General features: G+C 37.4%; 1 protein-coding gene across 2 annotated transcripts; it reads left to right on the top strand.

Annotated features, from left to right (window-relative positions):
• Positions 1-69: 69 nt before the first annotated feature.
• On the top strand, positions 70-25,310 carry LOC139152067 (NFX1-type zinc finger-containing protein 1-like). 2 transcript variants are annotated; one of them, XM_070725157.1, is made up of 4 exons: positions 70-120; positions 3,020-3,220; positions 15,066-20,604; positions 20,900-25,310. In XM_070725157.1, exons 2-3 carry the CDS (start codon positions 3,090-3,092, stop codon positions 20,596-20,598), a joined length of 5,664 nt encoding a protein of 1,887 aa, XP_070581258.1. In that variant the 5' UTR covers positions 70-120; positions 3,020-3,089; the 3' UTR covers positions 20,599-20,604; positions 20,900-25,310. The 2 variants fall into 2 exon arrangements, with proteins under 2 accessions (XP_070581258.1, XP_070581257.1); XM_070725156.1 differs by having other exon boundaries at positions 20,906-21,613.
• Positions 25,311-27,078: the final 1,768 nt, after the last annotated feature.

Below are 27,078 nucleotides of genomic sequence, written 5' to 3'. Positions count from 1 at the left end.
ATCTGTAAGCTTATAAGGTCACTGGGGGCATGATTAGCCACAGTTCCGTCGGTCACGTGATGTAAATTTCCACGAAGTGAATGACGTCGTTGAATACTGCTACGAGCTTCTACCTGAGCGGTAAGTCCTTATAATCTGCAATGTCTTATTGTTTTCTGTGCCGAATTTTTCTTAATATGTCACAGTGAGACAACAACGTTGCAGATAGCATGTTATTCCTTTAATACAAAGGTTGTTTGCAGGCATAGGACAAAAGTCAAGTGGCTGAGGTGGAGATACATTGTATGGGACTGTGAAACGAAAGTAAAGGGAGCTACGGTCAACTTTGAAAAATAGACTGCGCTATGTAGGAACACTGTATAGTACGGAAGCGACTTAAAAGGAAACTGCTGCAAGACAGGCGTAGTATAATTTCAGTCGAATTATACGTTTGTTGTCCTTCGACGTAAACAGCGCCTCTGTGCACAGAGGCTTCTACTGTCTACATGTATGCTCTGAGCAGTGAGCAAGTATTTTTATAGGAGCCAATTGACAGCTTATACGCAATCCACTGCATCGTCGAAAACGGGAACATAACACAGTTCAAAGTACAGTGCTCTATAGTAGAATTTACGGAATGCGATAAACATCAACCGATGTGCAAGCAATCAATTACTCAATACCTTGGCTGCAGATTACTGCACGGGTCCAGGCCGATCATTGGCCCATTGATATTATTGTTGGGTTAAGTTGAAGTAACGATAGCCAGTTCAGCACGTAAAATACGAATGCAGCCTAATTAGTCTTTAGGACCACCCAGAACATTAAATTTGCACCCTAATTTCGTCTCCCATCTGTTCAACGTCAAATAATGATCCCATATTGACCGTGTACAAATATATGAGCCATGTATCGAATCAAGAATAACTTACTTAAATCAACAGGGTCTTCTTTCCCCGCTAATTCTGCCAAGCCCGTTCCCTTGGCTGTGGTTTCGCTAGATAGTAGATAGGGACAGTGGGAATCTCGTTAATCTATTCATGCGCGTCACTAATTAGATGACGAGGCAATTGGCTACCTTAAGAGAGTCACTTACTGCAAATGTGTTTTAAAGGATTAATAAAATAATGGAGGGAACAGAATTTCGACAGTTTTTGGGCGAAAAATCAAAAATATGTTCCAACGTTCACTTCAATGGATCAGAAACAGTTGTACAGCCAGTTATACACTCTCTTTATGTACACACCTCACAATTCATCTCCACACCTCCAACTTTCCCAACGTTTAGGCCTACCGTACATCGTTGATATTTCAACATGGCCCACAGGATCACTTATTTCTTATTTCTGAATATTTCTCATTATTGCAAATCGTTATTAAAATTTGTCTTTTCTGGACCAAATCTTTCTCCAGTTTCATAAGACCGGTATCTCTATTCTCATGGATATCATTGTGCCATTTTCAAGGCATATCATAATAACATTGGAAATAATTTGGGATAATTGGATAAAGAATTAATGTCTGTTTGATCTACAAAAGTAAGCTCATCTGCTTTTCTTTTTAAGTCATACACTTGTTTTTATAAGTAAATTGTAATATTGCAACATTAAGCTTTAGAGCAACTAACACTTTTGAGAAATTTGAAAAATATGAAGATCCAATTATCCCAAATTAGTTCCGATCGTATTTACATGTTTTATGTTTTGATATGATTCTGTTTAAATGCAGTGTTAAGACATCGTAATTTTTTAAATATATCTATCCTCATTGAGGTGTGTCTTGGTTATTTGAAACTTTAACTGTTAAAACAAGTAAATTCACATCGGGTAGGTGGATTCACGTGACTTACGATTAGGACTGTCCCTTCTAAAACACAGGTGCGTGCACCGTTGCAAGCGCATGGATTCGATCGAAGGCTTGGGATCGAAGTGTGAGTCCGAAGGCCGAACCTAGTATTGAGGTTCAGTCTTCGGCCTTACACTTCGATCCCAGGCTTCGATCAGCTATCCAAGCAACGCTACAACCTGTTCTTCAGAACAGATCTGACCGATATCACTACTAATATTTTCCACCCCCTGTTTGTTATCATGAAATTTCTGATCCGTATCTGAACCATAGACAGCCTACGTAGGCCTAATACGTTTTAAGTGGTAAACAAATATTGCATCATTTGAAGTCTGTAAATAATATGGCATTAAATCAATTCCAGCAATCGCTCTTATTCAAGGCAAGTAATCACAGTCCAAGAAACACAAACGAAACAACAACAACGACAACACTAAAACACTGAAAACAGTTCTACTAATCACACATATGCAGAAGTCTTGTTTGGACGATAATTCTGAACTGTTAGAAAGGGTTTTAATATTTTCGTTAGCGTCAAGTAAAACGACAACAAAATATTTTCAGTTTTGTTTTTTTATGACAGGGCTTTCAAAAACAGTATATATCATAGGACTTTTCGTACCAACACATCACAGTACACAATATTTATGTTCGAGAGTAGTTTGTTGTTGTCATCTATTATTACAGACAATCCTACATAGTATTACTCAGGCTAATAATCGCAGTTCTCACTGTTATCATCACTTGATTGTGTTTGTTATTCATTAATTTTGGTGTCAAGGCTTTGCCTATCACTAATACAACGCTGATTCGACGCCACACCTACCGGTCTGTATGGCATTATGACGTGACAGGCGATAGATAGTCTAATTTTTTTCCTTTAACACGATTGGAACTAATTTGGGATAATTGGATCTTGATATTTTTCAAATTTGTCAAAAATGTTAGGTCCACTGTAGCTGAATGTCGCAATATTACACATTACTCAGAAAAACAAGTATATAAATGAAAACGAAAAGCAGATGAGCTTACATTTGAAGATTAAACAGACATTACTTCACCATCCAATTATCCCAAATTAGTTCCAATCGTGTTCTTTGCCGAGATTCATTCTCAAGTTGCCATAAGTTGGTTTGATTTCGTAATATCATATTAACGTACCATATACAATGGATTCAAATGTTGTCATTGACAGAATTTTCAGTTGGCGTATCACCTGAGCCTCATCGTTCAAGCATATTATTTTAGACAACTTGGATGAAAGTATGGACGACAGTGGACGTAACAGGGGAAGAGGGCGAAGAAGGCCATATAGCAGAAGTGGGTATGGTAACCGTGGCTTTGGACGGGGAGGGAGAGGAGGTAGTGATCGGAGTCGAAGTCAACGAGCGGATGAGTAACTATGACATTTATGGTTATAAATAGTGATACAATTTTGAAAAGCAAACATTTCCGTGCCTTATTTGAGCAGGAACAGTTTGTTTCTTTCTGACAGAAAAGGAAACAAATAGAAATGTTACTTCATAAAGTCAAGTTTACACGGCGTTTGTTATTTATCGGCTTTTGTTTGTTCTGTGTAAAATAGATAAACAAACTCAGAAATTGTTGCCATTGTTAACACGCACGAAAAAACTGGAATACAAAAATGCACAACACGACAGAAGGTGCATGTGTTCATATCCATGGATATTAAAATGCTTAATGTGGCACCTGCCATATTATTGTGATGAAAAGCAGTCATTTTCTTAAAATAGATGTCATTTACGTTTTGGAAAACTACCCAATACTCGATTACATACCTTACATGTATTTGAAATATGCAACCAAGAATGATGAAAATTCAGTATTCAAAATACATAGCAAAAATTACTTTATGTTTACTGTCGATTTGGAGATGAGTGACACTCATGACATAACCATTAGTGCGCCTTTTAAATTACTTCTGTTTGTCATGCATTATGTTAGAAAAGTAATATAAATTCACTCATGTATATGAAAATATACAGTCAAGTAATAAAGAATCCAGGAGATGTATAAAGAAGGACTAAGGGGTGTCATCACGACACTGATATTTCCATGTTCCATATTACCAACTGTATAAGATGTTATTTCTTTGCATATGTAATAGCTTAAATTTACGTATTTCTCTCCACATATTTAAAATCTTAAAATTGTACGGTTTCTCTGCATATTTCTACTGAAATTTGCCATGCATGTGTTGTAATATCCCAATCTTAATTCGCACTATTGTGTGTACTGTGCTCGAGGAAGTCTTGTTTCCAACGTCATATGAGATGCCGTGAATAGATATAAATCAGGAAAAGTGAGGATACGAATGCAATGTATCTTGAAACATAATACAAGCATGTGTTTATTACTTTCGGAACCGATTTTATCTAAGCATTCAGAGAACTAAAAGATTGCTCCAAGACGGCCTGCCTCCACATGACTACGGTATTTGCTATGCAGAGAAGCATACGTCATCAATTGTGTAGTTTTCATGCCACTGTCAAGAGATCTTTGTAAAGTGAAGCTTAATTGAACCCTCGCTTTGTGCTTCCTTGGCATGATGGAACGTTCGTCTTTGTGTTGTTTGCATCGTGCAATAACTGAAGAGTGTGACGGTAGTTTGTTAGAAGACGACACATAACAAAGCATTGTTTGCGATAGGAAGTACTCAAGCCATAACTAGCAAACCAGTCAACAAATCATTATGTTAATTAGCCTGTGTTGCCTTTCCCGACCATTTAAATGATGTGCTCAGTGTTTCCAGTTATGTAGGTCCGACGTGTGCTCGCCACATGCATTTATTTGTTTTCATTCAGTAAAGCTCAATTTTCGTAAAAATCCATGAGGACAGTAGGATTCCTGATTAGGTACATCGATTGCACACTATTCAACAAAGCCTCTCAGAGATTTTTGAAAAATTACCCAAAATTTGCGATGTTCTTGTCTGAACCTCGAGTTTACAGTAATGACATTCTTTGCAACAAGTACATATTAAAATTGAATTCGTGAATGCACGATCAAAACATATAGGCCGTGGGCTAGAGGAGGTCTACGTGCACCCCCGGCCCCCCACAGGATAACAAACCTGTATTTTCAGGAGCCTTGGGATCCCTAGAATACGAAATGAAATTTTAACATAACAAATATAGGGATGCAGTAGCTGTTATGGTCATGTTTTGAAGGGTACCGCAAAATCACGATTTTGCGACCAACATGCATTTTCGTCAAACATGTCTTCTTATAAGTCATCTGCTGAGCTTATTTTTAGCTACTGTAGACTAAAGTCTCTAGAAGCTATTTGGATGGGTATCTATCTGGCATCCGTCGTCAGTCTGTCTGTCTGTGTGTCTGTGTGTCTGTCTGTCTGTCTGTCTGTCTGTCTGTCTGTATGTATGTATGTATGTATGTATGTATGTATGTATGTATGTATGTATGTATGTATGTATGTATGTCTGTCTGTATGTATGTATGTATGTATGTATGTATGTATGTATGTATGTATGTATGTATGTATGTATGTATGTATGTATGTATGTATGTATGTCTGTATGTATGTATGTTTGTACATATGTATGTATGTATGTATGTATGTATGTATGTATGTATGTATTGTTACGTGCAGAGAAAACGAACAAAAGGGTGAACTCAGCAGTTAACGTTTAAACAAAATTTATTACGAAAATAAAACCAATTGCTAAGTCAGGGATAGAGTACAAGCTTTAAAAGTGTACAGACTACTTATCTCAGCTGGGACGGCAAAGCTCCAGTCTCAGAGTTGTAACAGTCAGTTGGATGAATGAACAGTCCTTTGGCTTGCAGGCTTGAAGTTGCACAAAGTCCACAGTATAAATCCAGCGTTGGCAGAGAAGGTCTTGAAAAGTCTTGAGAATGACTACTGCTGGAGTTTAGTAACACACAAGAGACACGATCCCAAAAGTCTGACTGGAAGCTGTGCACGTCCCTTTTATAAAGGCATATAAGAACAATCTAGAACTTTTATTGACATTCTAATTACTGTTCTAAAATTATCTCTCTTACACAACTAATCAACTTTCCAGAACATTCCAAACATGACTAATTGAATTCAAGGTTGTGAGGTCATAAGGGCAGTGACCTTGAGAATGTTCTAGACTAATTGAACTCAGGTCATGATGAGTGTGGGGTAAATGACCTACATGACACACCCCCTCTTCAAAAAAAAAATTTTTCAAGAAAAATCTTTCTTTTACAAATGTAGTCTTGAAAAGGATTTAAGTACTCAAATTTTGTTTTACTCTAAAGTAAAATTTCTTGAAAGTGAACAACAATAAACTCTAAATACGAGAGAGACAGTCTGCAATTAAATTGTCTCTGCCTTTGATATGTCTAATGTCAAGATTAAACTCCTGTAACATTAACTCCATCTTAGCAATCTCTGATTTTTGCCTTTAAATTTCTGCAGAAAAACAAGAGGGTTGTGATCAATATAAACCACTATTGGCTGATTTGAAGAAGTAACATAAACTTCAAAATGCTGTAAAGCTAATATCAAAGATAAACACTCTTTTTCAATTGTAGAGTAGTTTCTCTGGGATTTGTTAAATTTGCGTGAAAAATAGCAAACAGGATGATCTATACCATGACTATCCTCTTGCAATAAAACAGCACCAGCAGCCGTATCACTAGCATCCACAGCTAATTTGAATGGCAAAGTGAAATCTGGTGCAGACAACACTGGAGCACTTTGCAGTATGGCTTTAAGTGTATCAAATGCCTGTTGGCATTGCTCTGACCAAACAAACTTTACTTTCTTTTTAAGTAAGTTAGTCAAAGGCTCAGTAATTGTGGAGAAATTTGGACAGAATTTTCTGTAGTAACCAGCCATACCGAGAAAGCGCATCAGTTGTCGTTTGCAGTTTGGTATGGGAAAACTTGAAATGGCACTGATTTTGGCATCAACAGGTTTACCTCACCCTGTCCTACAGTATGTCCGAGGTAAGTTACCCTTGCCCATACAAACTCAGATTTGGCAAGGTTGACAGTCAACATTGCTTTACTCAGTCTCTCAAAGAACTTCCGCATGAGCTTGATGTGTTCCTCCCAGGTGTCACTATACAGACTGACGTCGTCAACGTAAGCTGCACACCCGTCTAGCCCGGATATGACGTCGTTGATCATCCGTTGGAACGTTGCCGGAGAGTTCTTCATTCCAAATGGCATCACCTTGTACTGGAACAATCCGTCTGGGTAACAAAGGCGGATATTTCACGAGCACGATCTGTCAGAGGGACTTGCCAAAATCCCTTCAGTAGGTCAAATTTCGTCACATACTTGGCTTTTCCCACTCGGTCGATGCAGTCATCAATCCTCGGGATTGGGAAGTGTCTGTCTTTGTTAAAGTGTTGACCTTCCTAAAGTCCGTGCACATACGATAACTGTGATCTGATTTGGGAACAAGTATGCACGGCGAACTCCAGTTACTTTTACTGGGTTCAATAAAGTCATTGTCCAGCAGGTATTTGACTTCTTCCTGGAGATATTTCGCTTTTGTTGGATTCAGTCTGTATGGATGTTGTTTTACAGGCTTACTGTCCCAACATCAACATCGTGATAGATGACGTTCGTCCTCGTCGGAACATCTTGAAACAGGTGTTTATATTCATGGAGCAGTTCTTTCACCTGTTGTTGTTGTTCTGCCTGGAGGTGTGCCAACTTTGTAGACTCCAGCTTCTCCAGGATTTCTGAGTTCTGAAGCTTGACCGAGCCCAGCTTTGAGTTTAGGGTATTATCACTCAAGTCAGTTTCAGTATCACTATCTTCATAATGGTTAGAACTGACGGTACTGACAGGCTGAGTTATAGTAGGATTATCCCTATCCAAATATGGCTTAAGCATATTTATGTGACATAGCTGTTTTGTTTTCGCCTGTCAGGTGTTATTATGATGTAATTTAAATCACTCAATTTCTTATCAATTAGATATGGCCCAAAGTAACGAGCATGGAGTGGTTTGCCAGGAACGGAAGTAGAACAAGAACTTTTGACCTGGTTCAAACTTCCGTTTTGAGGTGCTTTTATCATATTTGGTTTTCATTGACTGCTGAGATGACTCAAGATTTTCTCTGGCTAATTCACATGCTTTAGAGAGTTTTGTACGAAAATCTGACACATATTGCAAAATATTCAGACAATCATCATCGTCTGATAGGAATTTCTCTTTAACGAGCTTAAGTGGGCCACGGACTGTATGTCCAAATACAAGCTCAAATGGGCTAAAACCAAGAGACTCCTGAATTGACTCTCTAACAGCAAAGAGCAGAAAATGAATTCCTTCATCCCACTGCTTCTCAGTGTCAAAACAGTAGGTCCTAATCATGTTTTTCAAAGTTTGATGAAATCGCTCAAGAGCACCCTGACTTTCTGGATGATAGGCGGAGGACCTATACTGTTTAATGCCTAGCTGATCCATTACTTGTTGAAAAATACCAGACATAAAGTTGGAGCCTTGATCGGACTGGACACATTTAGGGAGGCCAAATAAAGTGAAAAATTTGACTAAAGCTTTCACTATAGTCTTTGTCTTTATATTTCTCAGTGGTATGGCTTCTGGGAACCGAGTTGATGTACACATAATTGTCAACATGTACTCATTTCCTGATCTTGTTTTTGGTAGGGGCCCAACACAGTCTATTAGTATCCTACTAAATGGTTCTTGAAATGCAGGAATTGGCTGTAAAGGGGCCTTTGGAATGGTCTGATTTGGCTTTCCTACCATTTGACATGTGTGACAAGTTTTACAGAAATGTGCTACATCCTGCCTGAGATTAGGCCAATAAAGTGACTGAGAATTTATGATAAGTTTTCCTGACTCCTAAGTGACCAGCCCAGGGGGTTTCATGGGCCAGGCGCAATATTTCAGCACGGTAGGGCTTTGGAACCACAATTTGATGTTTTATAGCCCAATCGTCATCAACCAAAACATCTGGAGGTCTCCATTTACGCATGAGAATACCAGACTTTGTATAATAGGAAACAGAGCTATCTGAAGTTTTACCTTCATCATCTACCCTGTCAAACAAGCACAAAATATCTGGGTCTTTGTGTTGTTCTGCAATGAGATTTGATCTAGAAAATGTCTGACTTTGGTCAGCAGAAGTTTTACTGGAAGTTTCAAATCCACGAGGGATAACGGAATGATCCGTGTCAAACACCTGACTGAGAAAGGTGTCATTTAAGTCAACATCTGTGACATTATTTTTGAGAGAATTTTGATTCTCGGAAGTTTTCTTTGACATGGCTCGAGTAATGGCACATGAAGGAAATAAATCGGGTATCTCTTGTTCAATTGGCTCTGGATCCTGATCTAAACTAGGATTATCAGTCACAAGTGGATTAGTAATGACCTTGTCCCCAGCAAGGTCGTTTCCAAGAAGAAGGTGAATCCCTTCAAAAGGCAAAAAAGGCCTAATACCTAAAGCCACAGGTCCAGAAACAAAGTCCGAAGACAAATAGACATTATGGAGAGGAACAGGAATGTAGTCATTACAATCTACCCCCTTAATAAGAACTTTAGAACCTGAAAATGACTTTTCAGAAAACGGCAGGGTATCTGCCAACAAAAGAGACTGGGAAGCCCCGGTATCTCTTAAAATTTGACAGGGGTAGCGGAAGAGAAATCACTAGAAAGTGATATAAAACCATTATGAATAAATGGCTCGAAAATACCCATAATGCTATCTTGAGAAGAATTGACCTTGACCTCATTAATTGGGGATAAGAGGGGTTTAACCTCAGAAAATGTGTTGCACACATTATTAGACTCTAATTGAGTTGATGAAGAAATAAAGCCGGTTGGCTTAGATCCACTTTGACCACTTTGACCTTCACGTTTTCTTTTCAATTTGAAACACTCTGACATTAAATGGCCGCCTTTCTTACAATAATTACAAGAAAGTGTACCGAACTGTTTGTCAGAAGGAGATTGAGACTTGGGATCTGATGATGTGGGAGTGTTACTTAAACTCTGTGAACTGCTGTCATTTGATTTTCTACTGTCCTTTGAAAAATTCTTGGACGAAAAGGAGGAGTTAAATTTACCTGCATTGTTTCTGTAGGAAAAGGACTGGGATGGTTTGCTGAGAAATGAAGATTTGTGGGTCAATGAAAATCATCGGCCAAACGTGCAGCAACCTCCAATGTATCTGCCTTTGTTCATTGATAAATGTTTTGATGTCACTCCGGATGCACCTTTTAAATTCCTCAATCAAAACAAGCTGTCGTAATTTGTCATAATTCTGACTGACCTTTTCAGAAGAACACCAACGATCAAACAGTTGTTCTTTTGTTCGAGCAAATTCAACATAAGTTTGATCCTTCACCTTCTCACAATCCCTAAATTTCTGACGGTAAGCTTCAGGCACCAACTCATAGCCCTTGAGAATTAATTCCTTCACAGAATCATAATCTGAAGCCTGCTCTACTGACAACTGAATGTAAATTTCTCTGGCTTTACCCACCAAAGCACTCTGCAAAAGCATAGACCAGGACTCCTTAGGCCAATCCAGACTCTGAGCAATTTTCTCAAAATGAAGGAAATATTTATCAACATCCTTTTCTTGGAAAGGGGGAACTAACCTGAAATGCTTAGTGATGTCAAAACTGTCTGAAGGGAAGAATTTTCCTGACTTTCTAAGCTCTAAACGTCTCATTTCTAACTGCAGTCGGTGTTCTGCTAATTCTCTTTCCTTTTCTTTTTCCTCTCTTTCTTTCTCCCTTTGTCTTTCTTCCATTTGTAATTCTTTTTCTTTCATTTCCAATTCCCTCTCTTTCTGTCTTTCTTCCATTTCTAATCTTTCCTGCCTATCTTTCTCTCTCTGTCTTTCTTCCATTTGTAATTGCATTTGTATTTTTTCTTTTTCTAATGCCTGTCTCTCTTTTTCCATTTGTAATTCTAGTTTCTTGATCTCCAAATTTGTCTGCATTTCTAATTCTAATTTTCTTAGTTCAAAGGTAGACTCGGGCTCATAATCTTTCAAGGTGGATTCCTCAAATTGGCCTAAATTAACTAAATGTTTTGCAATGTGGTACTGTATTTCCCGCTTGCGCATAGATCTTTTGACATCTACTTTAAGGAAATTGGCCAGTGCAATGAGGTTGTCTTTTTTGAGGGAATCAAATGCGTCCTGATCAAGGTCATCCATAAATTCGTCTGGCTTGAATTCCGCCATGATTGAATTTTGCTGAGTTCACAGTATACAGTAGTTTTAAAAAAGCAGGCAAAATGTTGTCAAACGGCTCAAAATATTCGGATCCCGGACAAGCCCCCAATTTTGTTACGTGCAGAGAAAACGAACAAAAGGGTGAACTCAGCAGTTAACGTTTAAACAAAATTTATTACAAAAATAAAACCAATTGCTAAGTCAGGGATAGAGTACAAGCTTTAAAAGTGTACAGACTACTTATCTCAGCTGGGACGGCAAAGCTCCAGTCTCAGAGTTGTAACAGTCAGTTGGATGAATGAACAGTCCTTTGGCTTGCAGGCTTGAAGTTGCACAAAGTCCACAGTATAAATCCAGCGTTGGCAGAGAAGGTCTTGAAAAGTCTTGAGAATGACTACTGCTGGAGTTTAGTAACACACAAGAGACACGATCCCAAAAGTCTGACTGGAAGCTGTGCACGTCCCTTTTATAAAGGCATATAAGAACAATCTAGAACTTTTATTGACATTCTAATTACTGTTCTAAAATTATCTCTCTTACACAACTAATCAACTTTCCAGAACATTCCAAACATGACTAATTGAATTCAAGGTTGTGAGGTCATTAAGGGCAGTGACCTTGAGAATGTTCTAGACTAATTGAACTCAGGTCATGATGAGTGTGGGGTAAATGACCTACATGACAGTATGTATGTATGTATGTATATATGTATGTATGTATGTACGTATGTATTTACGTATGTAAGTACGTACATGCGTATAGTATGTCCGTCAACATAAAAAACTCGCAAACCACTGCACTTTTTAGCTTGGTATTTGGTATGTGGATGCATCCTAGGCTATAGATGGGATTTTCTTCCAATGAAGTCTGCATTACCCAAATTATGCAAATGAGGTTAAAAATGTGAAAATGGTCAAAAATTAGTAACTAACGAACCGCTGTTTTGATTACTTTGAAAATTAGTGTGCAGGTACCTTAGGTGGACCTTATACAGTTTTATCTATATCATGAAGATATCTTGAATTTTGTATTTTCCCAATTTTTTGGTTATTTCCCTCATTTTAAATAAAAATTCTTCTCTGAAACCACTGGCCCTATTGCTCTCAAATTTAGGTTGGATATTTCCCTTCTCTTCCACCTTTTCTTTATGTCAAGCCTTCTCTTGCTGATCATTTTCAGACATTTGCTTGCCAATGTTTGTCAGTAGAATCTACTTATCCCATTGCTAGAAGAGTTGACATGCATGTTCCATGTTGACTTCCAGTACCCAAATCGCAGACCTTAAAGGTGAAATGAAAACATAATTTTCAAATTTTCAAAAACTATAGCATTTTGCTTATCCTATCTCACATATGCTTATATGAATAAAAAAATTGTCGGCGATGCGAAAAATTAGTCGTAATTCTTGAAAAAGTAGTTTGGTGTCAGCCCCGCCCACAAAATTCATTTTGAAATGCCCGCAAACGTCCGTACTTCTGGTTCCGTGATCGGTGACGTCATGTGAGTCAAACACAAGTGGCATGCTTGCTATTCATTGCTGCTGTTCCATAGCATTGCCTCTCTTCGGCTGGTTGTGTTGGGGGAGTGGGGGCCCCAACTCCCCCAACACAACCAGCCAGGGAGTTGCAGGGCAATAACTGTACAGGGTCAGGAGCAAGCTTTATTCGCTAGTACGGGGTGTCGTAGCCTCGACACCATAGCGAATGGTATTCTGTAATTTCTGATCATGTGCGTGTGTGTACAGAGTCATTTACAGAGTTGTGTGCTTTTTATTTTGAGAGTATTAGGCCAGAATACCGTTGTTCTCTGGCTAAGTCTTCGAGGTCTGAATAGTCTGAACCATTCTCGCTGTCACTGAGCGACATTATGTTTGACTCACATTACGTCATTTAACGCCCTCTGGTAGCGAACTTGAGAAATCGACTGACAAACTGATTTTGGGTCAGTCTTTGAGATCGAGTTTTTTGCGAAATGAAAGGGTGTTTTTCAGACGTTTTCTTTGAATTTTTTTGCTCAAATCTACTTGTACATACTCAATACATAGACCAGGGTAATTTTTTGGAATTTTTTTTCTTTCATTACACCTTTAATTGCTTTTGTTATTCTTGTTTTTCTGGTTTAAATATTTTTTGAATGGACCATTTCAATCTGAATGTGAGCACACTGTCCTTGACGGTATTTTTAACATAACCTAGTTTGTTTGGTATCATTAGAAAGGTAATATACTAGTTTTTAAATGATATATTGTAGTATGCAATATCTTGTCTAATTATCAAGGAATATTACCAAACTTACACAACCCCAAAGTTTATATCGAAAATGATTGCCATAGCTATCGTCAAATTCTACCAATTTTTTATCCAGACATAATAAAAAGGGTAACGTTTTATATGAAATCTGTTTGATTTGCTACAGAAACATGTCAAAAATAAAAATGGACTTTTAACAGAAAAAATATTGGGATTCTATTGCTGTAACAGTCATATTTTTAAAGGTACCACAAAATTATAATATTGCCGACTCACATGCGTTTTTTTAAATCCGTCTTCTTGTAAGTCGTCTGCTGAGCTTGTTTTTGAATATAACCTGGCTTTGTTTAAATTGTGATGAAATATGCAAATTTGTATTTTTAAGGAATTTTTTGTCATTTTTGTTCAAAAATTTATTTCATCAAAGAGTTCGTCTGACAGCTTTGATATTTGGAATACAGATTCATAGGAATATGATATATTCAAATTATGATGAAAGCTACAATTTTGTATTTTTGGGGCGATTTTTGCCATTTATGGTCAAAAAATTATTTCTCAAAAAACACTTGTCTGATAGCTTTGAAATTTGGTATACAGGTTTCTACAGATGTACTAAATGTGAAATACTGAAATTATGATGAAATCTGCAATTTTGTATTTTGGCTCAATATTTGTCGTTTTTAGTCAAAACATTTGTTTATCAAAAACTATACTTGTCTGATAGCTTTGATATTTCGTATACAGGTTTCTAGGGGTTATCTTAGTGTGATATATTGAAATTGTGATGAAATCTTCAATGTTTGTATTTTTGGGGTCAATTTTTTTTCCATTTTGGTCAAAATCGTTGTTTCTCAAAAGTTACTCCTCTGGTACCTTCGATATTTGGTATACAGGTTACTAGGGTTTATTCTCATGTAATATATTGAAATTATGATGAAATCTTCAATTTTGTATTTTTGCAGCTAATTTTGCCATCTTTGGCCAGGCTGTCCTGAAATGAGCTATCAAAGATACCCACCTTCATCATCAACACATGTGTCACAAAAAGATATTTTTCGACTGTAAGGTTACTTGGTTTTTCGAAATCGCTGGTCAGACAGCTTTAATATTTGGTATACTGGTCCCTAGGATGACTTTAGTGAGATAATTTCATACATTTCAGGAAATACTTAATTTTGTATCCATGTATATAGTAGCTTCTTGGACGTTAGCCCAATGTTTTTATTATGTCAGGCTAAAAAATTGGTTAGAATTTGAGATTAACTGTAATTTGCGATGTTAAACTTTGGGGTATTGGGTAAGTTTTGGCCATATTTCATAAGACTGTACAAGATATTGCATATTACAATATGTCATCTTAAAGAGGAATAAAGTGCCTTTCTAATGATAACAAACAATTGAGGTTATGTTAAAAACTAAGCTCCGCAGATGACTTACAAGAAGACAGATTTGACGTCATTTTGCGGTACTTTTCAAAACATGACCGTAACAGCTATTGCATCCCTATATATATATTTTCTGTTAAAATTCCATTTCGTATTTTAGGGACCTCAAGGCTTCTGAAAAGTACAGGTTTGTTATGCTGTAGGGGGTTGCACGTAGACCCCTTCTGGCCAACAGACTAATGGTCCAATGTCATGCTTACTTGTACAAATGTTTTAGTGATGCTTGCATGCAAATGTCAAAATAGAAAATAGAAATAAATCTCGTCTTAAAATTGCTTCCCTCTCATCAATGAATGATTCGATAATAATTACAAATAGCTTCAAACTGGTTTGTATTCACAGCGAATCTTTTGATTATGGCAGCAGAGCTGACAGGCGGGCTAATTATGACTTGCCTAGAAGGCAAAGCAATGAAGGACACATGACAAGATCATCGAGAGAGCAGACAACCATGAAATATAAACGTTTAGAACAACTGTGCCAAAAGGAGCCAAGTGAAATAGTAATAACATTGAATTCTGTTGGAAGCGGATTCAAGCAGTTACTTGAGGAGGATGAAATCCGCTATGATCTCTTTGTTTTGATTCTTGAATGCTTATCTAAAGCTTGTGATTGCAACACATCCCCAGATTCGTTGATTGGTGTCTTGATGAAACTCCATGATTCACCATTTCTCTTACGTCACCTGGCTACGTTCCTGGCTGGCATGCTTACTGAGATTTCGCATGAAAAACAGCTAAGCTTTCCTCGGCACATTAAGCATACAGCAAAGGTATTGATGAAGATATTAGAAAAAATGCCAAGTTCGTACGTGAGCGTCATTCCAGCCTTAAGCACACTTGAAGCTACTGTCAACCACTTGCGCATCACCACTAATGTTATCAATGATGAAACAACCAAACTCGTAGATAACCTGAAAGACATGCGAAATGACTTGATGGAAGCTGAGCGACGTAAAGCTTGTAAAAAAGAAAACAAGTATTACCTTGATGATGAAACACCTCCTGATGATTTCAGAACAATAGCTGTATTCCCTGATATTAAAGATATTCATGTTGACATCGAGCCATTCGTTCGACCAAACATTGTCGATAGAAGGTATAAAGGAGTTGATCATTACCTTGACGTTCAGTTTCGACTACTGCGTGAAGATTTTATGGCTCCTCTGCGCGAAGGCATTGCTACATATCTAGCTTCATTAAAAAATCCATTGGCGAGGCCAAAGCATTTCCAAGAGATTCGCCTCTACTACGGCGTTCATATTGAATATCCTGTCTGCACACTAACTGGTCTGGTGCATAAGATTAAGTTTGATGAAGCACGTTTGCAACACGTGAGATGGCAGTCGAGCAAAAGGCTAATCTTTGGATCGCTTTTGTGTCTCTCTAAAGATGATTTCAATACCTTGATATTTGCGACAGTGGCAAATAGAGCAGCGAGTGATTTGGAGCAAGGATATCTTGATATTCGGTTTGAAGATTTATCACAGGTAGCAGATATTTCACCAAAAGACGAATTCATCATGGCCGAAACATCAGCGTATTTTGAAGCATACAAACATGTGCTAAAGGGTCTTCAAGAAATAACAGAAGAAAATCTGCCATTTAAACCCTACATTATCAATGTGGTGACCGATGTTGATCCTCCTAAGTACCTGCGTAGCGGGCGTGCAGTTTATGACCTTCGTCCTATGATTCAGGAGCCGAAGAGGCGGACATTCGATCGCCCTCTTGTTGAACTCACCCTGGAGGATGAAGAAAACCAAAGATCTGACTCAGACGCAGATGACGATGAATATGAGTATGCTGATGATCCAAAATCCAATGCTCTGAGGTCTGTGCCTATATTAACTCGGTATAGATGGCCGAGGTACAGTGACCTTAATTTAGACGAGTCACAGCTACGGGCAGTGCAGATGGCGTTGACCAAAGAGTTTGCTGTCATTCAAGGCCCTCCAGGTACAGGGAAGACATATATTGGTCTCAAAATTGTGAAAACTCTTCTTTCAAATAGAAATCAATGGTCTAGAGATAGGATAACGGGTCAAATCGATAAACGGCCAATATTTGTCGTGTGTTACACCAACCATGCACTTGACCAATTTTTAGAAGGAATTCAAGAGTTTCAACAGACAAACCTTGTCCGTGTTGGCGGCCGAAGTTCAAGTGAAGCATTGAAACAATATAATTTGAATTTCTTGAAATCCCAGATAAGAAACAAGCGTGGCGTACCAAAACATATATACACAGGACTTTGGTCAGCAAGAGAAGAAATGCAACGATTGCAGGAACCAATGGAAATGGCATCAGAATTGATAAATGCTACTAGAAAAGGGGTGCTGAGTGAAGACTATCTCCAGCCCTTTATATCAAGACATCACTTAGAAAGTTTGACAGGAGGAGGGCTGTCCTTTGATGAGAAGTACATTGGCACAGCAAGGTCTATTATTCCACAGTGGCTTGGTCTGATGGGTGAGCTTTTTGTACATGAGGAAGCACAAAATATTCCACAAGATCAACAAGCAGTAACTGGTGAGACAGAGGAAGATGAGGATGATATGATTGACATTGTAGAAGAAGCTGACCTAGAGGAACAGAATCGCTTAATCGACGACGATGACGAATATGAAAATGATATCTTCAGTGGGGCAAGAAAACAAAGGAAAGATTATCCAAGTAATCATACTACCATGGCAAATGCAACAATTGCACTTGATATTGAGAGAATTGCTGACCAAGCTAGTGGTACATTCTCAAAAACTGGTGCGTGGAAGATGCAGCGAAAAAATAAAGGCAAGTGGAAGCGAGAAATTTCAAAGAAGTTGCAGAGCAGGGACACAATGACTGATCAGAAAGCAGATGTGATTGGTAACGTGTGGACTTTACCACTGGAAGAAAGATGGAGGCTGTACAGGATGTGGATAGCAAAGTACTCTGAACATCAAAAGACAATTCTCCAAAGGCATTGTGAAGCATATGAGACTGCTTGTCGACAGTTTCAAGAGGTGCAGAATGAAGAATACCTTGCTATCCTCCGAAAAGCGGCAGTAATTGGGATGACTACCACAGGGGCAGCAAAATATCGCACCTTGATGCAGCAAATACAACCAAAGATTGTTATCATCGAGGAAGCTGCTGAGGTTCTTGAAGCTCATATAATTACTTCATTGACCAAAGGGTGTGAACATCTTATATTGATTGGTGACCACCAGCAATTGCGACCAAATCCAACGGTGTATAAGTTGGCCAAGAAGTTCAAGCTTGATATCTCCTTGTTTGAAAGAATGGTTGGTGTAGGAATGCAGTGTGAACGCTTGTCTTTGCAGCACAGAATGAGACCTGAAATTGCTGAGCTGATGAGACACTTCTATCAAGATCTCAAAAATCATGAATCTGTATTGAAGTACGAAAATGTGAAAGGTGTATCATCAAATATATTTTTTGTTGACCATAAGTTCGAGGAAGATAGCGTCACTGACACTAAAAGTAAATCCAACCTCCATGAAGTTAGATTCCTGACAGCCCTGTGTAAGTATTTCCTACAACAAGGATACGCACCATCACAGATTACCATTCTAACAACCTACACTGGCCAACTATTTACCTTCAAAAAGTACATGCCAAAGCGATTCTATCAAGGTGTTCGAGTGTCTGTCGTGGACAACTTTCAAGGTGAAGAGAATGACATAATACTTTTGTCACTGGTAAGAAGCAATGTTGAAGGCAAGATTGGATTTCTTAAAATTTCAAATCGTATTTGTGTAGCACTATCCAGGGCAAAGAAAGGACTCTTTTGCATTGGAAACTTTACACAGCTTGCTAAGGAAGAAAACCTATGGAGCAAAATTGTACAAGATGCACGAAAGAATGACTTCTGCGGTCCAAAGCTACGATTGACTTGCCAGAATCACCCAGAAAAGGTGATTGAGGTGGCAACAGAGAGAGACTTCAGTAAAGCTCCTGAAGGTGGCTGCACAAGGCCATGTGAATATCGATTGAACTGTGGTCATCAATGTGAAATGGTATGCCATCCTCGTGATCCTCAACATCTGGAATACAAATGTCGAAAATCATGTCAGAAAATAGTCTGTGAGCGCGGACACAAGTGTACCAAGTTATGTCATCAGAACTGTGGTGACAGTTGTCTGGTTCCAGTGGAGAAAGTTATTCCACGATGTGGTCACCGGCAGTTTTTGCCGTGTTATAAAGACGAGAGGTACGCTGATTGTAAAGTAAAGTGTAGCAAGATCCTGTCCTGTGGTCATAAATGCCAGCAAAATTGTGGAGAGCCATGCACTAGAGTAAGTGATTGTCACGTCGAAGTGGAGAGGAGTGATTGGCCATGTGGTCACAAAGTAAAGGTCAAATGTTCTGCAGATCCGGAAACCTGTCCTCATCCTTGTGATGTTACTCTGAAGTGTGGGCATAAATGCAAAGGTTCGTGTGGCAAATGCAGAAATGGACGTCTGCATATCGCATGTGTGAGCAAATGTGATAGAATATTGGCTTGTGGACACGCCTGTAAGGAACCATGCACAAGAAATTGCCCGCCATGTACAATGCCATGTGAAAATAGATGTGAGCACAGCAAATGTCCGAAGACATGTGGTGAAGTATGCAAACCATGCAACGAACAGTGTAGGTGGATGTGTAAGCATCACCGATGTACCAAAAGATGTGGAGAGTTCTGTAATAGACCAGTTTGTGACAAACCGTGTGACAAACTACTGAAATGTAAGCATCCTTGTATTGGTCTATGTGGCGAACCCTGTCCAAATAAATGCCGAATTTGTCATCAAGATGAAGTCACAGAGATACTGTTTGGAACAGAAGATGAAGATGATGCACGATTTGTTCAACTTCTGGATTGTCGGCACATTATTGAGGTTGAAGCTTTGGACAGTTGGATGGAACTTGAAGAAGATACTACAAACGCCATACAGTTTAAAACCTGTCCAAAATGTAAAACGACGATTAGGAAGAACCACAGATATGGAAACACTATCAAGAAGACCATAGAAGATATCCAGCTGGTGAAGGCCAAAATAATCGGCGACGACAAGACCAGACAACAAACAACACGTAGACTGCTCCGTGAAATTGGTTCTGATATGGACATCAGTATCTCTAAAGAATTGAAAAGTAACCTATCGAAAGATGCAACGATGGAACAGTTGGATTTGATCGAAAATAAAATCAATATAGTTAGAGAGATTGCCAAAATACGACAGTTTGCGACAGCAAACCTCAAAAGGGCTCCTCATTTTTACCAATCCCCTGTACCTGGTCTTTTTAGTAAATATGAAATGGTGACGTCAGAATTACAAGGTTTACAGAATTGGGCGATGAAACCACGTTTACGATTCAGTGACCAGGAACTTGAAGATATAACCATGGAAACACAACGATTGAGTTTACTATGTAAACTTTATACCCTGCAAAATGGGGTAAAACAGAGTAAAGTAAAGTTGGCAGACTTAGCAAAGAACTACCTTAGCAGTGCCGAAGATATACTAACCAGCAGAAGGCCGCTAACAGAAGCCAAAGAAGGAGAGGTTCTGGGACTCCTTAAAACCGTACAGAAATTACATCCAGAGATACAACATACAATTACTGACGGAGAACGTAAAATGATAGTGAAAGCCATGGGCTTCTCTAAAGGCCATTGGTATAAATGTCCAAATGGTCACATCTACGCCATAGGTGATTGTGGTGGAGCAACAGTAGAGTCGAAATGTCCTGAATGTGCAGCTACCATTGGAGGATTACATCATCAACTTCGCGATGACAACAGACTGGCATCAGAGATGGATGGTGCAACATACAGCGCATGGTCAGAGCAGGCAAATATGGAAAATTACCACTTTGATGACTAGTTACACGTGAGTAATGGACACATCAAGTCTTGACAACTTGTGTACAAAGAGTTTTAAAAATGTTGTTTGGATGATTCAATGGCATAAACTTTGTATTTTCATGTTTAACAATGGATTCCAATACATGTATGGTTAGATGACAGAGGGAATGCAGAGAGGCTACTTGCTCAAATTTCAGAGGTTTAAATCTTAAAAAATATACAAACTCAGCTGATTGCAAGCACATGGAGTAAGCCAAATGTTAATATTGAAGTACTGGTAATCAACTGTCAAATTTTTAAATTCGTAACTATCTGTTCAGTTTCAGATTTCAATGATACCGTTTTAGCAAGTCATTGCCAGTGACGATGCTACCGTCAATCATCCGTGTCAACACTCTCTGACTACAGAGCTGTATTAATCTTGGAGCGATAGAGTTAGTGTGCCTAGATGATTAAACAAGAGATACTCAGTCATGGTTTCAACTATATATTGGAGTCCAGCATGCATGACATCAATACTGCATCAAAACAAGCAGCAGGATCTGGATATTAACTGTGTACGCATCAATGAATACAAAAATGTAGAGGTATATTGAGAAACAACGTGCTGAAAAGAGTGTATTGTCAACCGATATGTTTTAAGTTGAACCTGATGTACATCTCTGATGTGGTCAACCACTTATCTGGGCAATCCTTTGCAGAGTTAAGGGGGCGTTGTACCCAACACAGCATATTCTGCTCAAAATTCACTTTTTGCAAACATTGATTCAGTTTTAATTAATTTGTTGACACGAGATAAAAATATTGGTTGTAGCTTTTCAAGCAGTCGAGAGTTAAGTGTAAAGAAGTTAATTTATGCAAATGTATGCGAATAACCCGATTTCCTGGCTCTTTTTTCCTCCTTATTTCGAAATTTCTAAAGAAATTAAGTACACTCTGGCTGGGTCAAATTTTCTAAATTTTTCACATTATGTTCTTTAAATGCTATATAACAAAACGAGTATTTTGTTTGGCAATAAAGTTCTTACCTTTTGAATAAGAGACATTTTAATTTTGCTTATCATAATTTTAATCATTTTTTTAAAGTCTCAATATTTAAACCCTTTTTCCTCCTACTTTCGAAATTTCCTAAGAATTTAAATACACTCTGGCTGGGTCAAATTTTCTAAATTTTTCACATTATGTTCTTTAAATGCTATATAACAAAACGACTATTTTGTTTGGCAATAAAGTTCTTACATTTTGAATAAGAGACATTTTAATTTTGCTTATCATAATTTTAATCATTTTTTTAAAGTCTCAATATTTAAACCCTTTTTCCTCCTACTTTCGAAATTTCCTAAGAATTTAAATACACTCTGGCTGGGTCAAATTTTCTAAATTTTTCACATTATGTTCTTTAAATGCTATATAACAAAACGACTATTTTGTTTGGCAATAAAGTTCTTACATTTTGAATAAGAGACATTTTAATTTTGCTTATCATGATTTTAATCATAATGTAAATGTCAATATTTAAACCCTTGTCATTTTAGAATGAGGATAGATAATGGCAAATAACATAGTCGTTTTTTTCTACAGATACTCTTCTTTCAAGTGAAATATTACATTTCAGAAAATAGAGTCAAGTTTTTGACTGAATCAATTTTATCATCAATACCAAAATTGAGGTTTTTTACCGAAAAATATACGCCCTCTTCATCCTTCGAGTAAATTATTGCTACGATACTAAACTTAAGAGTCTCTGCTTTCTGAAAATATATAGTATGAGGGAGTTTTCTGGCATCTTTGATAAGGAATATTGCTTTGAAAGAAACTGTGTTTGCAACATGCAGCTCCACCTTAAGATACGTTTAGGTTCAAGACAAGAAATTGACCTTTTTAATCTAACAATTCTCTGGTGGTTAATGAGCTCAGAACCCCTGTAAATTCTACATTTACTGAAATCCTACGTATAGGGGAACAGTTTGGTAACCACAGTGTCACCATTGTTTACATAACTATCAGTGAGAGGTAATTTGCATAACCTTTCAAAAATCAGTTTTCCCTATGTTTTGTCTCAATATACTTCAAAATATCTTACTCAAACTTACTGAAATGGAAGCTGTCACAACGCTCTTCCAAAGTGTGTCTTAGGTTTTTTTTTATCTTGCTTAGATTTTTTGAGCACATTTATAAAAAGATATTAACTAGGCTTAAATTCACCACTCTGAAAGTTTTTCTGCCATAAAAATTGTTCAAGAAGGTTTCAAAATCATGGGACACACTTTGGAAGATCCTTAAGACAGCTTGAATTCACACAAATTTCAGCAACATATCTCAAAGCATTGACACAAAACATAGGGAAAACCAATTTTTTGAAAGGTTATGCAAATTACCTATCATGTGATAGTTATGTAAACAATGGTAACACTATAATAGTAATACAAATTTTCCCTATCTCTAGGCTTTCCGAAAATATGTAATTTACGGGGGTTTTGAGCTTATTAACCACTAGAGAATCGTTAGCTTAGGTCGATTTCTTGTCTTGGAACCTTAATCAGATATTATTCCTTATGTTTTTCTTCGTTCAGCGAGTGACGTAATGACGGTGTCTGCGACTGTTTGTGACACGGTTATTATTATTTTCGAGCTGAACGGATAAATATAGAAGGGAATAATATACTGTTCACATGCATAAGCCAAGAATTCGTTATTGTTTGCAAAATACAAGAATTTTTCTGCCACTATTCCCCGTTCAACCTTTTGAAATACTTTAAGAATAATATCAATATTGTCAATCATTTCTAGTCGTTCGTCGCGTGAGCGAGAAACACGGCACTCGCGTCAACGTACGGATAAATGCCAGATGATCTCGATCGCTCTCGGTCTCCACGTGCCTTCCCTCGAAGTTATGCTCAATTTCAAATATAGCAAAGACCTGGAAATTTACCTCAGACGAAATTTCACTACTTTACGGGAAAAAAATTTCTCGAATCTCAATGATGCATGGTAATGTATCGAATAATTGTCATTCCATGTAAAAATATTCATTCACTACATGGCTTTTTGAGGCCTAGACACAGCACTTTAAATTTGCTAAGTGGATGTATTTTGTCAGACTCTGATAATCATGACTAATTTTTACAAAATATTCACTCCAGATACATTTTGATCATAGGAGAAATACCGACCGTCATGTTGTTTGTTTACATTGACAAGCACATCGAAGATCGCCTCAAAAAAGTCCAACGCACAAGAATCGATGACATAGATGTGAGTCGTCGTGACGTTGAATGATCGGGGAATAAATCTCGGCACTTTTTTGAGACAACAAACATGGCTTGTGCATTTGATAATTTTTAGTATTTTCATGAATATTCCTGTTGTTCTAACATTTACCTGTACATAGATATTTCCTACTTTATTCACTTAAATTAGCTTTGAAGTACGTGATAAAGAATAGGTTATTTACTAAGTAGCAAGATTAAGGAAGGGGCTTTGGTAAGTAAGCATTGATGACAAGGTCATGAAATATCATGTTCAGCTCCGGCAAAGCACTAATTGCTTTCTTCCTGTTAATACTGTCTCGGCCAAACGCAAAGGCGAGCCGGCACCCAGACCATCATTAAACTGTTTATAGTAGTGTGAACAGTTTTAACTGTAGAAATTTAGTTGTATTTATCAAGTGTCAACCGGTTTTAAGTTTTCCACAATTGCTTCCACTTTAGGAGAGTTCGTATAAATAAATTCATAGATTTGTATATCGTCATTTGAAAATTCTTCCTAAATAGTATAGACATACTTATCAACTCAAAGTCGGGTCAGGAGAGGCGCTACTTTAAAATACATCAAGCAGACAAAAAGCAGAACGATGGAAGAATCAAAGAAGGGGAAAGAATACTGACTTTATGATGCCAAACGTATTTGTATGTGGCTATCAGCTATCTGATGGCACCATATACGACTTTACTCAACATGCAACATGCCTACTATCTTTGTGTTCATCGAGAACAGAAAGACCACAAAATATACACGGATAAAAACGAGCTACTGAAAAGACGTAAAGTTAAAGTAAGAACTGACCCTTTTTCGCCGTTTGAAACTTGAAATGTGACAAATTTTCTTCTGTAGAAATATAATAAAATGTTGTATCCTTGTATATTCAAGATAATAACATTTAGTCACGGCATTTTTTCTATGAATAGTAGGCATCATGCTGACGTCGTCGATTTTTCCATAAAGACGAATCAAATGAATCAATAATCTATGTATTGACGATTGTTATATTCTGTGCAATGATGAGAGTTGTATTTGTTTAGAGCCGCTTTAATTTAAGAGATTCCATCTCATGTATTTTTACATTTTCAAGATCTCTGTTAGTACAGCAATTCTTCTAAAGTTGCTCATTTTGATGTTTAATTTAAATCGATAGCGTTACAGAACACATTATTTTTAAAGTTCATTACACACCAATTAGAAAATTAGGTTTTTCTTTGAAAATGTATTTCACGGGGCAAATCGCAAGATAGTCTAGAAATTTGAGACAAGCATTATCATTAGATTATGCTAGCTCATTGTTATTCTGAAAGTTTTTTCATGTTTACTTGAACAAAGGTTAGTAACAAAGTAAGTTTACAGAGAATTATTAGTTATGTACATCCAACAAAAGCTGTTCAACAAATCAGCAGGTTAACAGTTGTATGATGCGTAGGGTGTTAGCAATGTTCAATAAAATGGAGTGAAATGAAATATCTGTTTGTTGTCGTGTCAGGATATACATTTACAAGAATATGTTTTGATGTTCATTGTGAAACGGGTTTCTTCATATGTACCCAATAATTATGTTTATTTTTTATTTATTTAATTTTGAAGAATGAAGTATGGTGTGAGTCTTAAAACAATTCGCTTGTCGAGGTGTACGGTGGTGATAGAAGTTCCCAAATGTGTTCAAATAGAATTACGAACAGCGTTGTCCTTAGAAGCCGGGTGCCGGGTAAATAACCCGCCTGTTTTGCGTTTTTTTCCCGGCTACTTTTAACGTAATTCGATTATTTTTATAGACCTATTAATTTCGGGATCGCATTGCCAGCTGTTAGACGGTACACATACGATTAGCAGTTTCGCGACCCATTTCCCCACTTGGAACTGCAAGTTCCTAAATACCCATTTGTGGCTTTTTGAGCCCGATCTTTTACTTGTTAAATAGTGTGATGGGATGATGGACGCGCCTATGGTGTTGGCTTTGATCAAGCAGCATGATTTGTTTGATTAGTATGAAGGTCATCTTAGGTCATCTTTAACGATGGCGTCAAAAAGAAATGTGGCGTCGGCCACTGGCACCTTGCCGATGGAATATTTTTTTCCGAAGAAAGCCCGTTCAAAAGGTATACTCGATTCCAACGATACATTTAGTTTATGTATGAAAAACTTCAATTTCGCTGAATTTGTGAGAGAAAAGCACCGAAAAGATGTAATTTTGATCGACGATTTGAAGTTCACGAGACTGGCAAGCTAGTTTTCCGCCGCCGCACTGGCTGCAAACGTCACTACGAGTATGATAATCTTCTCAACAAATCAAGTTATTCTCAGAGCAATATCGATGCATTTCCTAGATTTAAAAAAGAGAGCTAGAATTGAAATTATTTTAGAACCTGAATGTTTATTTTATTCCATTGATTATTTTTACGTACTGGAATCCACGGTCACAGGCATGTGTGTTGCCGATCGTTAATTACACAGTCACAGGCAGTTGTGTTTCCGACCGTTTTACGCTGTTCTCTCTGACAGCCTCTGATACGCTATACGTGTCTGCGTGTATACGCACTGTTAAAATTAAGGGTTTCATTTTATTGGGTGTCATTTTCAGATAATAAGGTTCATGTATAGAGTATGTTACTAAACGACCACGTCAAAAGATCGATGTCGGATAAAATCTAAATTCTTTAAAAAGTTTTTCATCCGACAAAAACAATATTCTAGTTTGATTTGGTTGAGAATTCTTAAAAAATGATGATGTAATTACATATTTTTGCTCCCTACATTGCCGTAATTGCAACTGGAAAACTTCTTTTCTTCTAGTTGTCTGAAATACACATTGTTATACCGGTGCGTGTGTGTACTTTACACTGAATTATCTTACCGATTTTTTTAAAGTAAATGTGTTTTTCATTAGAATACTGTCATTATTTTTTATTTTCCATCCTGATTGTGTTTTAAGTATGATTGGAATTATCACAGTAAGAAATAATGGGAACATCTGATAAATATTCATCCATGAAGTTTGAAAGAATTGAGTTTTTTATCCGACATCCATCTTTTGACGTGATCTCTAAGTTAAATTAACTCTTTCTGATTGAATTGAATATCATATTTTTAAATATCACCATGAAAACAGTTATATAGGTAGGCCAGATGGTGAATACTTACTAGAATTAATTTAACGTAGATTTTACTAATTATATATTATTTCTGATTATCATTTTAACATTTTTTCAGTGAGTCCAGGGTTATACTTACT

The sequence above is a fragment of the Ptychodera flava genome, chromosome 15 (genome assembly GCF_041260155.1).
Source record: "Ptychodera flava strain L36383 chromosome 15, AS_Pfla_20210202, whole genome shotgun sequence".
Lineage (NCBI taxonomy): Eukaryota > Metazoa > Hemichordata > Enteropneusta > Ptychoderidae > Ptychodera > Ptychodera flava.
Note: the sequence above shows the minus strand (reverse complement) of the source record. Positions and strands in the feature narration are given on the sequence as shown.